The sequence below is a fragment of the Scaptodrosophila lebanonensis genome, unplaced genomic scaffold, assembly GCF_003285725.1.
Source record: "Scaptodrosophila lebanonensis strain 11010-0011.00,11010-0021.00 unplaced genomic scaffold, SlebRS2 tig00000061-arrow-pilon, whole genome shotgun sequence".
Lineage (NCBI taxonomy): Eukaryota > Metazoa > Arthropoda > Insecta > Diptera > Drosophilidae > Scaptodrosophila > Scaptodrosophila lebanonensis.
The window spans coordinates 7089266-7105205 of record NW_022060554.1 but is presented as its reverse complement, the minus strand read 5'-3'; the positions used below and the strand labels follow the sequence as shown (position 1 = coordinate 7105205).

The window sequence follows — 15940 nt, the reverse complement described above, 5'->3', positions numbered from 1 at the left end:
GACAATTCGTTGTACGCTCTGTGCCGCTGTTGCAGTACTGAGCGCAAGGGTATCAAAAGTAGACGAAAAGTTTGATTGGGCATAGAATTTTGCAGTTGCATGCACTAATATGGTGCACAAAAATATTAATCGTTTCATCTCGAGAGGGTCTTGGAAAATAATCTAAGAGACCTGATCATGCTTTATAAACATTTTTGTCGAATTATAGTAGGATTGCTGCGAATGTATGTAAATAAATCCCACAAATTGGCATGCATAGATATTAAGAAGTTTATACTCATTCTTATGTACTTTTAAACATTTAATACTTTTCAAAGTATGAGAGCTAAGCTTAAAGTAATTTTTCATTAGTTCATAAATTAGTGGGAGTAAATATAGAATGAAATAAGAAATATTGAAAGTAAACAAACACGGATATGTGGCCGTCAAATATGTTTCAAGTTCGAATATCTAACATCTATCTATCTTTTGCATCATTATTTAGGTATATTGTTTCTTCTAACTATCAGTAGTTGTGAGGACTGATTAAGATAAAACAATAAAGACAATTGTGGGTGAATTAGAAACGATAATTTACAAATTGAAAATAAATTTAAACTTCCTTTGAATTTGGTTAGATCCAGCTGACATCTAATTATTATTATTAATGTTATGCTGTAAGAGAATTCCATCGAAAGCTTTAGCTGAGACAGGAGGATAATTAATAAATTATAGATCATTAAATGTTCACTTATAATCACTGAATATTTTCGAATGAAAAATAGTGAATTGCGTAACTGGTAGCATTGCCGTTCCACTGGATCGTCATCGGGTTAGAGGAGGAGGCGCTTGTAGTTGGCACGAAGTGCGGCCAATGCTGAACAAACAAATAAACATGGTCATGCAATATTAATATTTATGCACAAATATTGAAAGTAAAGCAGCAAACGAAGCGGAAGCAGAAGCAACAAAGTACGTAGCTTACTATGACCTAGACGGTGATGAGGAGAGGGGCTGGAGAGGAGGGGCGGAAATATATCTAAGTGAAATGCTGAAAGATTGATGACTTGGCGCATTTGGATGTTAGCGCGTATGTGGGTGTGTGGGTATGTGCTATGTTTATAAGAATTTATGTGGCTACGCAGCGTATACGCAATATTTATATTTATTATGAATCAATGCGTGCGGCGTGTAAAAGCTTTCAGGACGCCTGCAAACCAGCTTCCAGAATTGGGTTCGTTTTGGAGCACGGCCCACAGATAAAAATATACGTACTAAAACAAAAGGATAACAATAACTTTGCACTGCGTAACAGTGGGAATTGGTGGTGGTGTCCATGACTGGTGGCGCCGTGCGTGCAACGCAATCTTGCGTGAATAAGCCAGAAAGGTCCATTGGGGCGGATTATGAGTCAGTGGCCGCCACTTTCTCTGGCTCCGTGGGTGCGCTGCCCATATAACTTATAAATAAGCTCGCATAACATCAGAATAGGGCGAGCCATAAAAATTTCATGAAAATGGAAGTGAAGGAACACAAACACACACGCTTTCACATATGATAGGTGTAGCCCGTAGTGTATGCATGTACGAACCTGAATTGTAGCGCAGCTCAGTTGTAGGTTTGTTTGTTGGTTTTACGCCAAAAATTATACTATTACAATCAAGTTTACGATGTCCAATCTTCATTGCTTGAGTGCCAATGAATATGATGATGGCTTGTCAGCAGCATGATCCCGTTTTCACCGTGAAGACGACCGTGATGATGAGGATGATGATGATTATGATAACTATGATTATGATGTCGGTACATGTGAGTTTTTTGCTTGCTATTGTTGCCGCCTAGCTTTAGTGGCAAGTTGCAAGAAGTGGAGTAGGCATGACTTCGTGTTAAGGATAGAATTAAAGTGAAACTTCAGTACAAAGACTAAGGATGTATTTTAAGCTTTGGTTGGCTGTGGCAAATAATTTTATAAATATATGTGTTATGGGAGTTGAATTCTAGCCAATATGAACGAATTGAACAAATAAAACATTGTTTTCTGATGATTAAGAATTTGTTCAATGTGCGCCTGAAGATGCTTCCATTATCCTGATTCTCCTCTTGGGTACAGGTTATATTTAATTATTAATTTAATTTTCCATTGGAATTCGTGGCGTTTGCTTGCTGGTCCTGCAAATACCAGACTAAACGCAATATATCCTTTATAAGGGCAATAAAGCTAATCTAGTAGGTGTATGAAAATCGCCTTAAATTTTATATGAAATGATTACATCATGAATAAGTCACTTCGCGAACAAAGCATTGTCAGGAGTTGGTGGTCGGTTTTTGTCTGTGAAAGGAGCGAACTCTTAAGCAAGCAGACCATTGAGTCTTAAGTAACGAACATTAACTGTACATAGTGTCCTTCAATGCTTTCAATTTCATATCCCATAGGATATGTGCAAATGAGCATCTAATAAACAACAGTAAAATCGTAGCAGACGCAGCATTAAAGCAACAAGACTACTCTCACTTGAGATCTCTGGGTGTGGGTTATATGGGTGTGTAATATCGTAAAAAGTTCGATTACAATTGCGATTACAGCAAATGGCTGGGCGCCCACAAAGAGCCTGGCAGCTCACCCCTGGACCCACATGTGGCACCGCAGTCCAATTGTGAGATGCATAACAACAAAGGCCAGTCCAACGCACTAGCAGACATATAAACTTCAGGACTTTTGTAAGATGTTAACTTTTTTCTCGTTTCCCTAGCTGCAAATCGTATTTTTTATGCGGGTACCATTCGTAATGCCTTTATGAAAATACTATCCACATTCAGTTGAGCGTGGATATAGATTGTGTCAGATACAGGAATACAAATGTACCGCAAAATTCGGCTTGTGATGAATTTGTGGATGTTTGTACTATGAGCATCATATTTTTTGATTTCGAATGCCGAATACTTTCGTGCCTGGAAACCTTTTCCGCTTATTGACTAACAGAGTAACAGACTAAATAAGAAAAGTGATTAGACATGCAAGGATTTGAGGAAAATCTAAGCGTTTGTATTAAATTACAACATTATAGAAAAAAAACTCTTTTAAATGAATCTATTTTTATGAAAGTACTAACAACCTATAGTATACATACATCTAGAATAACTGCCTATCTAAATCATAATGACGAAACAAATCGACATAAACATGTATATACGTCCGTCTGTACGTTCGGAATTGGCTGACTCTACTAGTCCCTCTGTAACACAGGTCTATTTTATTTTGTTTTACTTTATTTGATCACATCCATGAACCCCATACAGGATTCACTAATGCAGGTTTATAAGATTGACAACAAGAATACCAATATTCACAATATTCGCGATTGTGCTCTGTGATATAAAAATGGTTTGTGTTGTTAGGATGCATGAAGGATGCATAGCTCCGGTGCACACGAAGGTATGGTAACTTTTTAGTTGGTTATTTCCACTACTAAGTTGTTTATTTCTCAAACTTGAATTACATGTATTTTACTATAGAATTCCAAATCCACTGCCATGTACAAGTATAGTTTACTTAGTAAATAATTGTTTTATAGAACAACTCATGACCTAGAAATATTTACTGCCTAAACTGGCCATTAACTGCGCTTGCTCTTTCTCTATAATATGTAGTATATTTACTAGTATAGTATACTTTACTATATTTTCAGGCACTTGGTAAGTTAAATGCCGAACATTTTCGTGTTTACTTTGTGAATCAGGGGCACGCATTTACCTGAGCTTCTCCCCAATAATAACTACAGATACAATGGTAATAAAAAGAGCTTTTGCCGCTCGCAACTTTTAGCTGGAGTTACGCGAGGGCGGCTGTGGCGGCAACAACCATGGGGCTGGTGTATTTGGGGTCGCAGTGGCAAAAAGGGCTGCCAACAAGCGCAACTTTTAGCATCGACAAACGGCACTTTCGAATCGCTTTTTTTCCTATGTATGTATGTATGTATGTATGTGTGTATGTATGTGAAGCACACAAACTTCCCACTTTGACATGCAGTCGTGTGAATGACGCGCAAAGTGTGCATGAGTGTGTTTGAGGGTGTGCGGCAAAAAAGCCAACGAGCAGGCGAATGTGCATTCTGGGCCGCGTTGTTGGCTTGTTAGTGGCTGCGTCGTTTGCAGCGCCGCTTTGTATGCAGCTCGCGAGCTGCCAATTGTGTCGCTTTTGAATTGCAGACTGTCAAGCGGCAACTGGCAAATAGTAAACGACAAACGGCAACCGACAAACGGCGAACGGCAACCGTTGATGGACGCCATTGATGCGTGTGAAATGCATATATGGCTAATGTGGCTAATAGTTGGGGTTGACAAAGGCTTGCCGCGTTTCCTTGTAGTTGACGTCTTGCAGGGGGCTTGTGTGAATGCCAGCGACATACGTGTATTTATCTGGTAGCAGCCGAAGCATCAAATATCCAACCGAAAACTCAAAACTCCAAGGAATAATCAACAGCATCAAAATACACACAAGTACATTTATAATGCATACACGTGCGCACACTTGGAAATGTGCCTAAAAGTATGCATGAATTTTTAAAATCTCGACGCATTCAAATTATGATAATGAGTGCCATTGGTGCTGTTTTTGTCGCTTTCATTGCATGTGTGCGAGTGTTGATGATGTCGTTGGCGTGGGGCGCTAACGAGCGCAGGTCCTCGAGGTCTGTCCCCCCAGCTCAAAACGCATTCTGTGCTAATGCATTTAATTAATTTTGTATAAAAATGCGTCATATGTGTGTGTATGTGTGTGTTTAATGAGCACTTTTGTGTTGTGAATTTTCGGTCTAAGTCATTAGAAGTCACTTCATCACGAGAGCCTCCTGTCGCCTAAGGACTTCAAAGTGCACTTGACTCTCCAGGCACTTCATTTGTGCTGACGAGCCTGGACAAGCAGCGCAGCACAGTCAAAAAGGATTATATTTCTTCTTTCTTTCAAGATTTGCACAGAATTAAAGACTAAGTTGAATTGTCTTATATAAAATATTTTATTATTTATTTATAATGTTTAAACACATAATCTGTCTGCATGGATAAGATGAATTCATTATTATAATTGCGCGAAAACTCATAAAACCAATGATTTACGGTCAGGCAAGCAATAATTTTTTCAAAAATTTGTACAATTTAAAATATGTATATAGTATTAGTCCTGTCGTAAGGGAAGAAGACAGCGCAAAGACCCATGTCTTTATTTCAATAGTGCAAAGTCTTTCATGAACCCATCACTTTGTCAGCTTTCAGGCAGGAAATGTAGTTTCCATTTCTTGTTGGCCTTCTCTAGACTTAAACTTATCATGCACTCAGACTTAGCTAAAGTGTTGCTTCTTGTGGACTAGCACACATTTTTACTTTATTTTTTTGAGACTCCTTTTTATGGCACTTCCAAATGATATTTCTTTCCTCACATGTCAGTTGTGTGTTGTCGTGTGTATGTGTGCGGAGTTGGGTTTGTCTTACGTTTTAGTCGCGTTCATATTTTAGCTCATAATTTGTATTTTACGTTAGTGTATGAAAAACTTTTCATGGCTTGCAGCTCGTGACAAAAGTTTTCCATGTTTCTTTGAATTTAAAGTTTACACTTGTACTCGACGTGGGTGGTTCTTTCTATGCACTTCGAATCAAAGGCCTTCTTGTATCTTTAAAATTTCTAAGCTATGTAAAAGTATTTCCCACCAATGGCAATGACCTGCTAACACTGAACGATATATTTATTCCTTTTTCCCAATTTATACATGTACGAGTATGTATCCGTGAAACTCGTTAATGCTATTTATATACTCCAAGAGTATGCAGTAAAGTTTATTTATTTAAGCCCAACTAGGTTGCAAGCACTAATATTTACTGAAAAGCAGTGAATTGCTGTTAAAATGGCGATCTTTGTGCATCCTCGAACATTTAGTTGTCGATGGCGCAGTGGTCGATCTTGTATGGAATTTGCGGGCAAAAATACTTACAGTGCACATTGGGACAGACGGCCGATAAAAACATAAATATTTTTGATCTTTATGCAACATTGTAATATTGATAACACTTCAAAGTTAGCTGTTCGATCTGCAAGCCATTTTGCTAAAAATGGTGCGAAATTTTTTGCTGACTTTGAGAGCTTGTCATTTCTTAATTTTGAAAAATACGTTAATGTTAATAATGGAAATAAAAGGGCTGGGTATGTAGAAAGTATATATATAAACAAAATTTGTTCGTATTAGTTAATTGGTTTTTTGTGTGCATTTATTTGTGTTGCTCATATTTGGAGTGAATAGTTTCTGCAACTTTCTGCGAAAAAGTAATATTGCCAACTTAAATTCGAATATTTGTATTAACTCATGTTAAGTATAGTTTTTGGGACTTTTTGCGACACCGGGCACTTTTAATTTCTAGTTGAGGTTGAAAGTGCACAGAAATCCTTATCCGTAATCACTATAATACTGCTAAAACTCCTAAATATTTTGGAAATGTTTTGTAGCTAAGTCGTAGTGTTTCTTAAACATGATTTCTATTGATTTGACAAATACAAAATCATATCCATTTTGACCTATCTGTGGTGCGAGCACAAAAGAATTTATGCAAAATGGCCATATTCCAAGTTTGACATGAGTTTTGCAATGGTTGGTTTATATCCAATTTGTTGTACTATTTGTAAGTTAAAGCACAAATTATCATAAATATATGTGATTTTAGTGTAATACACATGTGAATACTCATAAGTTGAAAAACAAATGGCAACAATGTGCAATGCAATGTGCAGTGGATCTGTCGTATATGTAGTAAGATAACAATATGTTAAAACCGGACAATTTTATTTAAAAGGAAATCTTAGTACATTTTTTATATTTCTTATCCGAATTGAACAAAATTTGGTTTGTATCCATTTAAGGATGTTCTTCGTCAGCTGACCAAATTTCATTATAGCTCACATTATAGCTCATTATAGCTCACGAACGAACCCTAGTGGTCGGTCTTGTATGGAATCGACAGACAGAAATACTTCCAGCAGAAATATCAAAGAGAAACTTTGGTCGCAGCTTTGTAAAGTTGTAATATGTTTTTAATTCAACATTTTTAATGAAAACGGAGAAATTAATGAAATTGACAAATCTAAAACAGATTTAGGTAATACTCGTATGCTTGGTAATTTAATGTAATGTAGCCTACACATTATTTATAAATCAGTGTTTTACAGCATTAGACCCGTTTTCCGAACATCAGATATCAAAAATATAACTTCGAGAAAGTTCGCACTAAAAAGTTGTGTCTACATACATATAAAAACAAACATATAAGAAAGAGAATTGAAAATAATATAAAAAGCAAAACAAACAGTTGAAATATATTTTGGCACATGCACAAAATGCAAGGGAACAGCACGACAATATACAAGCACAGATATAAAATATATATAAAATATAATATTAATATATAATATAAAATATATAAGTTTCATTGTGCGGAACACCACTTAGCTGCAGGTGAAATGTAACTATTTGTTTGAATGCAACACTAACAAAAGCACTGGGAAAAATTGATTTTTATAACAAAATCAGAAAAAGTTATAACAAAAATATATAAGACATACTTGTATAGTTAATACCATTCTTTTCGATATTCATTTTAATTCGCGGGAATAGTTATTGAATTAATCGTTTAATTTAATTAATTGCAAATTCAATCTGTCAAATTGCTCTCTCTTTTGAAACTATTCGTAACAAATACAGATGGATAGTTATGGATACCGTTGTATTGCTGGTTCCTTTATGAGATAGTGATGATACATTTGGTGGCGAAATTCTGACTTTGATTTTTTTTATTTTTGGCCTATGGAATCGACCACTGTGCAACGCCTGAAAATGTTATAGACTATGGAAATTTAGACTTGAGTGGACCTACAAGTTAAGATTTGCTGTCAAAGAAAAACACGAGTGTACTTCTTTAACAAGTTAATTAAAATAAAAACAACTTGTATGTTTATTTTCTTTAGATAAGTATTGCTCTTTTTGGGACTGTATATTTCATCTCACGTGTTCTTTAATTTTCCAATTCGAGTCCGTGAAACCATTCCAGAAACTCATGCAGCCTGTTCAATTTACGTTGCCCGCCGCGTGCCTTAACGCTTTGCCATCGCTGCTTGATAACCTCACGCACCTCCTTACTGTCTAATGTGTCCATGAAGAGTTCCAGCTTGTCGCCAATAATTTTCAGCAACTGTCCAATACGCATGTGGACAGTGCGCTTCCAACGATCTAAGCCATTGCGCTGGAAACAGAACTCAATTAGCAGTACCTCGATGGGTTTCTCAGGCACATCCGCATTCAAGTAGACCCCAACAATGTCATAGAAAGCATTCAGAGTGGAGTCCGTTTCATTGCCGATGCGATTTGAGTATTTGGCCTGTGCATTGAATTCAATGAGCCTTTGCTGATAGCCAAGAACGAAGGTGTTGTGTGAGTTAAGAACACGAAGATCCTCTAGCATGTGCTCCACTATCTCGTTTGCCTGAGCTACGGCATTGGAGCTGATGGTAGCTATATTGTGTTGGGCATAGGAAATCAATCGATTGCGGCTGTTGCGGCTCGAACTGCTGCCAGGGCTGAACTAAGAGGTAGGAGATCGGAGCTGTTGGTTTTGCGAAACAAATGAGGAGCAAACTTACCAATGATAAGAAAATCAGCAAGATAGATCCGCTTGAGAGAAGCTTACTAATACACCACATATCAGCTTGGCAGATGCACGTCTACTGAAAGTATTGTTGGACTTTTCACCTTGAAGGCCTGATGATGTTATCAGCGGTATAGTTTATTTGAATTATAGTATACTTATGCTGATAAGTCTTTCTATCAGTTGTGGCATAAGTAGAAACATGATGTACTAATAAATAAAGCATATGCACAAAAAAAAAAAAGGCTCTCATAAACTTGCGTGTATGGTAGACTCTGGTTTAACTATCAGAAGCACCATCGTCGAAAAAGTTCTATCATGAGCCGAAACAAATCGGAATGCCTTGGGCCACTTCGATGCGTCAAGCCATGAGTTAACCATACGGAGCGCCGCTCATCAGCCACATAGAAGTAATAATGTTGAAATAAAAGTCCACTTAGTCACTGAGCGGCAGACAGAAGGCAGCAGGACGTGCAGGAGGGTTGATGTTTGCTGGCTTATCCCGCGGGCGCACTGCATGTGTGATAAATGTCAGAACTAGGTCAGCATGTGGCATACAACGAAGCCCAGCCGCAGCAGTCAGAGCACAATAAAAATAAAGCGTTCGGCGATTACTTGTCTATGGATTGTGTGACGATATCAGTTTTTGCAATGAATGCCAAGCTCGCCCTAAATTGCTGCCATTTCGAGTTTTGAGAGCGGGTAGGTCCCATACGCAAAAAAAAAAACAAGAAAGGAATGCTAAAGTCGAGCAGGCTCAACTCTTAAATACCCTGTACCACCCCACAAAAAAGTAATTAAATTAATTAATTAATTTAATTAAATTAATTAACTAAATTAATTTAATTAATTAACTAAATATTAACTAATTAAATATAAAATATTCCATGCATGCATACATACATTTACAATTACATCAGAATCGTGTCTATGCGTGTTTGTGTACTTGTACATATGTATGTATGTGTGCATTGAGCCTGGTTATATGGCTATAACTTTCTTTCCGATCATTCTATCATAATGAGACTTGGTATACGGTTATATAATTACTAACCTAATGTGACTACCAAATTTTAGTTCAAAATTCCAAGAATTACGGGAGTTATAGAAAATCGTTAATAGGGGGGGAGTGGGGGGGTGGATCAGAAAAAATGAACAAACTCGTCCTTTCTCGGTCTCAGGAGAATCTGTATACCAAGTTTGGTTATTCTAGCTCTTATACTTTCGGAGATCCTTGCGTTCATACAGACAGACAGACGGACAGACGGACAGACAGACGGACAGACGGACATGGCTATATCGACTCGGCTTGTCATGCTGATCAAGAATATATATACTTTGTGGGGTCTACCAAGCCTCCTTCTGTGTGTTCCATGTGCACTCGCACAAAACTAATATACCCTTGTACCCTTTGGGTACAGGGTATAAAAACGCTCAGCTTAAGCGAACCTTTAGTCATATATGTATGTACTATATCTTTATTGGACAGACTCAGCACAGATATTTTTACATACTAATTTAAAATGTTATCTTGGCCAGGATAATTGTATTTACGGATTATTATCTTTGAACAGATGTTACTGCCATGAGTAGTATAGAACGGCAATAATCGATATGATATCGTCCGTGTAAACATGCGAGTAGAGAATTCTTGAGTCATAACAGCTAAAATAACAAAGCTTCGATGTGGGACTGTCTTATCGTCCATATTTATAATAAGTTTCAAAGGGGGCAGTTGGGTATGGGCCGTGTTTTTGACCGCGACACTTTCGGGTCGCTTCAAGTTTCAGTTGTGTGCATGGTACGAACATAGCACAAAAACAAGTTGAAAGGTTAAAGCCGGGTGTTTCGACTCTATACCTATGTGAAGAATAAATAAAAATTTAAAACAGGAGAGAACGCAAAAGTCGAGCAAGCCCGACAGTGAAATACCCCTAACCCAGACAAACTTCCGGCACTGAATTATATGTATACTATAGAGTCTACATATTAAGTTTTGTCTATGTACTATCAGCCGTTTCTGAAATCTAGGCATTCATCTAGACAGACGACTTCTCTGGTTATGCTGATTCAGTATACTAGTATATCTTTATTTGGCCGTAGATGGTTCCTTCTGCCTATCACATACTTTGCACAAACCTAATATATCTTTTTATCCTACTTGTGTCACATAAAAATACATATCAATCACTTCGTATTTCTCAAATGCAGCTCTAACCTAATAAAACCTAACCGATCATAACAAATCCCTAACCTAACCCATGGAAGTAACTAACCACTTATCAACCAATAATAGTACAAGTTCGCTTTTATCAGAAGAAGTTATTTGTCTTAATTATGCAATGGTTCCGTGATATATACTTATGTATATTACTTTGTATAGTTATCTTAGCACCCTCGGATCCAGCAGTAGTTCCATTTCTATGTAATTACGTTCCGACGATATGAAAATCGCAAACTCCAACCATTTCCCACTTTGTCTCCCACAGATTTATAGCATGATATATGACTAAACAATAAGCAACTTTTACACACACACTCGCACATCATATACGAGTATGTACACATGTATGTAGGTATATCGCTGGAGCTGAAAACAAAGCACAAGTGTTATAAATTGCCCTTCCCCATCCAGTCACTTGCTTTATGCATAAAAATTTCAATAACTTACAACCCTTTCCCGGGGTGCACCAACTGACACTGAATATCAAATATGAGTGAACCGAACACGGAAGCCCGGAGCCGCACGCTCCCGCATGCACACAAGTAAAAATCAACGATGTACAAAAATTATTTGCATACTTTCAGGGATGCTCGGCAAAAACGCAAACGAAACAAAGCAACACCAACAACAAAAACATGTGGCGCGCTTTCGACTTAGAAATTGTAAAAAAGAGCTTAAAACAAGCCGTTACACAGTTTGGGGCTGTAAACACAACGGCACTCTGCCCCGCCAGCGCTGGCGAAACGAGTTATTTATTGCATTTGCAAATTTTACACAACATTTTGCCGGGCGTCGAGTGCCGTAAAAGGTGTAACTTGAGTTTATCGCTGAAAAACATATCTGCATCATGCGGCGGGGTGAAATTGATTCGGTTTATCAAACCAAAAAAAATTATTTCAAATGGAAAGCAAACTTTGCCGAGCATTTGTAACACGGCGTTGCAAGTTCGATGAAGCCAAAGGTGTGTGCTTGTAACACTTACCTGGTCGCGTTGACTTGTGGGAGTTGGGGCAGGCATGTGGGCAGGTATGGCACTGAAATTGTTGGGAAAATATTTTCATAATTTTATTTTCCCTACCACAACGTTTCAGGTGTCATGTTTGAAATCAAGCAGCACACAAAATAAGGATACATGTACTTCGTATTTGCATATACAATTGACAGCGCCTGCGCATGACCCTTTTGGAACAATATTTTTGCGGATGAGAAAAAAATCTCTTTCAAAATGCCATTGGGTAGTTGCTATAAAATATGTAAATTAAAAGTTGTGCGTTTTGACAAAATGCTGAGAAGCTATACATATTTTTGAGTCAGATGTGTTTTATATAGTCTTTGTAAGTCATATTTTAAACTGCTTATTATAGTATATAGTCACCAAACAATATTATTGAATTAACAAAAATATAACTGATAGTTACTAGTAACTGATAGATCAGTTAATTATTCTTTATATACAACCAAGGGAGTGCGCCGGGGAGGGTGCAGGGGGCCCGTTGATTTTGAAAACTAGCTTACAAACTTTTGAATTTCAATTTTTAAATTATATTCATATATATACGTACTAAGTAAAAACTTGTTTGTTTACCGGCATTTGCTGGTTATACATAATTGTTTTATCATGTATGACCTGAGCATTCATAGAAATCAGAGCACATAAATAATTAAAAGATTTTATATAACTTGAATATAAAACAATATTTACTTTATTGCAGAAGAACAGAAATCTGCTTTGTTGGTATGAGAAAACGGATCGTTTTATTTAATAATATTTAGGACGCTAATTGCATTTAGCTTCGCGTTAGTTACACAAATTATAAGCCAATTTGCTTTATTTAAAACTAAGTGATATGTAAAGTGGAGTTTATTGTCGAACAGCCATGACTGCCTGCAAGAACATACGTAAGTGTTGACTCATAAAAATCTTAAGTATGTCGGGATACTCTTTCTATTCGTTCGCAGTCATTCTCAGTCTGTGTGCGTTCGCAGTGCAGGGTAATTTATTTGCTAGCCGGTTATATAGAGAAATCGCGGGTACAGTAGACTCCGACCGCAATATCGTCATCTCACCTGCCGCCCTGCGCAATGCGCTGGCCGCCATCTTTGGAGCCACACAGGGCCACACTGCCGCCATTCTGAAGGATGCTCTGCAGCTGGAGGGCAGTACCTTGGCCGAGGCTTTGGCAGCTCTGCACATCCCCAAGGTGTCCAAAGCTCAGAGCGCATTGATGATGCGCTTTGCAAATCGACTGTTTCTGCCGGGAGAGCTCGACGTATTGGGCAGCTATGAGGAATTGATTTTTCGCCCGCTGAACATGGACGTGCGAATTATAGATTATAGTGACTCGGCGATAGCAGAAACAACAATCAATACCTTTTTGGAACAGAATACGGAAAACAAAATTTGCAAGATTATGATGCCAAAGTCTGGAGAGAAAGCCAACAAACTCATGCTTGTCAGCGCTGCTTACTTTAAAGCTCAGTCCACACATCTCTACGGTAAATCATTTCAAATGCCATTCTTTTACGATACGACGAAGCAGATCCAGGTGATGGGCTTTAAGCAGAAGGAGATCTTCCGTTTCGGATACCTGCAGAATCTGCGTGTGTCGGGTGTGGAGCTGCCTTTTAAGGACACAAATCTGACAATGCTGATATTGCTTCCCAACGACTACACTGCCAATCTAACTCAGATCGAGAACGAGCTGGTGAACTACGACTTGCGTAACATAAGCCATAAGTTCAATATGCAAACCGTCTTTGTTACACTACCCATCTTTAAAGTGGACTTCGATATTCAGCTGCAGGGCGTGTTCGAAAATATGGGTCTGGGTTCATTATTCGATGGCTCAGCCAGCTTTGCTGGGATGACGACTGGAAAAGGGCGATCCCTGCAGCTGTCGGACGTGTTGCATAAGGGATACATTGAATTCAACGAGAACGGGGTAGAGGTGGCTGGTAAGAGACTTATTTTGAGATGACGTTCATTGAGCAATGGATAAGTTTTTTTTTTCAGCTGGGGACCTCGCTACACAGAAACATAGGTCCTTTCAATCCTTTAATCCGGCTATTTATTTTACCGCAAACCATCCTTTCATATTCGCTATAAAAGACGCGACTCGGGTCTACTTTATGGGCCGTATAGTTAGGCCAACGGTGATAGACTCCGTGGAATTACAATCTATGAAATCATAATCAGCAGTTCTAGGTACTCTAACTCTACTCTCTTAAAGTCTAAACTGAAGTTTTCATGTGGAGTTTTAATATGCGAAACCGTTCCTTAATGCCATTAAGTTATTTAAAAGGAAATAAAAATTGCTCCACGCTTAAGGTATTCACCATTTTTGATTGGGTTTAGAAATATTTAAGTATTTGGTAATAATAATTAATTGATCAAATGTAGACGAGTGTTATAATATTAATATAAACAAAATCATCGCCAGGTACAAATAACATTGCAACTCACAAATCTACTGAACAATTTTTCGTTGACAGAATTGTGTTCCTTTGTAACAGTATGGTAGCCGGAATCGATCAAATAGTTAAATAGTTTTTCTGAAAATCGATAAAATTTTCAAATTAATATACCATAAACAATTACAAGACCATGAATGTATTTTGAATCTTCAGCAGAAGTGCTATGGTTAGTAATCGATTTTTATTTAAGCTTGGCCATGTCCATAAAAATAAATATTATTACGTCTACTCTCCATGCAAAAACATTTCTCAAACTAAATCTAAAACAAGAAAGGAATGCTAAAGTCGAGCAGGCTCAACTCTTAAATACCCTGTACCACCCCACAAAAAAGTAATTAAATTAATTAATTAATTTAATTTAATTAATTAACTAAATTAATTTAATTAATTAACTAAATTAAACATAAAATATTCCATGCATGCATACATACATTTACATTTACATCAGAATCGTGCCTTATGCGTGTTTGTGTACTTGTACATATGTATGTATGTGTGCATTGGGCCTGGTTATATGGCTATAACTTTCTTTCCGATCATTCTATCATAATGAGACTTGGTATACGGTTATATAATAACTAACCTAATGTGACTACCAAATTTTAGTTCAAAATTCCAAGAATTACGGGAGTTATAGAAAATCGTTAATAGGGGGGGAGTGGGGGGGTGGATCAGAAAAAATGAACAAACTCGTCTGTATAATCATAAGCTTTTTTATGATTCCAAATATGCGAAATTATGTTGGCGAAATAATTGCAAAATAAGCGAAAACGAAGTTGTTCAATTTAAAAGAGGTGCACAAATGTTTATTTTGCGATCGCCGAGATTTACAAAGTTTATGCTGGTAGACGGAAAGCTAAGCTTCTCCGTACCAGATGCGATAACGAAAAACGAACTTGACTTGCAGAGTTAGCGACAATAACTAGTACATATGTGGCGGCTGCGCAGCAGCCTATGCAAATTTATGGCAAGCAACAAAAGGAAACGTTAAGTGCTCGGCTTGCTATGCAAAGCAAGTGACAAGAAAACGAGCACTTTGCATTGAGCTATTTACGTTACTTATTAACTATGATGTGCTGCTGGTTTTGGCTGTTTTTGGCCGGATGAGCAAACATACTCCCCCTGTTGAAGAACCAGGGTCTTCAACAACATCTTGTTTCGGCAGCGGGCATAATTTGCGAACGGCTCGCCGAATGGTTCCAGTGGAAGTCCTTAATTCTGCAACTCTCGACACGCCATCTGCGCCGCTGATGAGGCTGACCACCCTTGCTAATGGCCATTTGAGGGGCGGCAAATTCTCGTCCTTGACCAGAACGACATCATCAATGGAGAGTCCAGGCTGCGACACTCGCCATTTTGAGCGCTGTTGAAGAAGCGTCAAGTATTCTTCACGCCAGCGAGCCCAAAATATCTGCTGGTAGTACGTCACGCGCTGCCATCGATCCAGCCGATTGAAATTGAGCTTCGTCAGATCAGGCTCAACGTACGTTGACAGCGGAGCAGCACCAAGAAAATGAGCTGGAGTCAAGACATCGAGATCTGCTGGATGTTCTGAAAGGGATAACAATGGGCGAGAATTAATAA

The 15940-nt window shown here is 37.9% G+C and overlaps 2 protein-coding genes across 2 annotated transcripts; one reads left to right on the top strand and one right to left on the bottom strand.

Moving 5' to 3' along the window:
* Positions 1 to 7925: 7925 nt before the first annotated feature.
* LOC115624775 lies at positions 7926 to 8750 on the bottom strand. The gene is made up of 2 exons (XM_030519607.1): positions 8654 to 8750; positions 7926 to 8595 (listed from the first exon to the last, which is right to left on the bottom strand). The coding sequence occupies exons 1-2, from the start codon at positions 8711 to 8713 to the stop codon at positions 8029 to 8031; spliced, it is 627 nt and encodes a 208-aa protein (XP_030375467.1). The 5' UTR covers positions 8714 to 8750; the 3' UTR covers positions 7926 to 8028.
* A 4009-nt stretch (positions 8751 to 12759) lies between these two features.
* On the top strand, positions 12760 to 14213 carry LOC115624897 (serine protease inhibitor 42Dd-like). The gene is made up of 3 exons (XM_030519744.1): positions 12760 to 12781; positions 12842 to 13837; positions 13896 to 14213. Exons 1-3 carry the CDS (start codon positions 12760 to 12762, stop codon positions 14072 to 14074), a joined length of 1197 nt encoding a protein of 398 aa, XP_030375604.1. The 3' UTR covers positions 14075 to 14213.
* The last annotated feature ends 1727 nt before the right edge of the window (positions 14214 to 15940 follow it).

Bases quoted from the DNA above. Each gene is read 5' to 3' on its own strand.
- LOC115624775 (XM_030519607.1), bottom strand. From the start codon at position 8,713: ATGTGGTGTATTAGTAAGCTTCTCTCAAGCGGATCTATCTTGCTGATT. The intron at 8,596-8,653 runs GTAAGTTTGCTC...CCTACCTCTTAG, and splicing joins TGCTGATTTTCTTATCATTG to TTCAGCCCTGGCAGCAGTTC.
- LOC115624897 (XM_030519744.1), top strand. From the start codon at position 12,760: ATGACTGCCTGCAAGAACATAC. The intron at 12,782-12,841 runs GTAAGTGTTGAC...ATTCGTTCGCAG, and splicing joins GACTGCCTGCAAGAACATAC to TCATTCTCAGTCTGTGTGCG. The intron at 13,838-13,895 runs GTAAGAGACTTA...TTTTTTTTTCAG, and splicing joins GAACGGGGTAGAGGTGGCTG to CTGGGGACCTCGCTACACAG.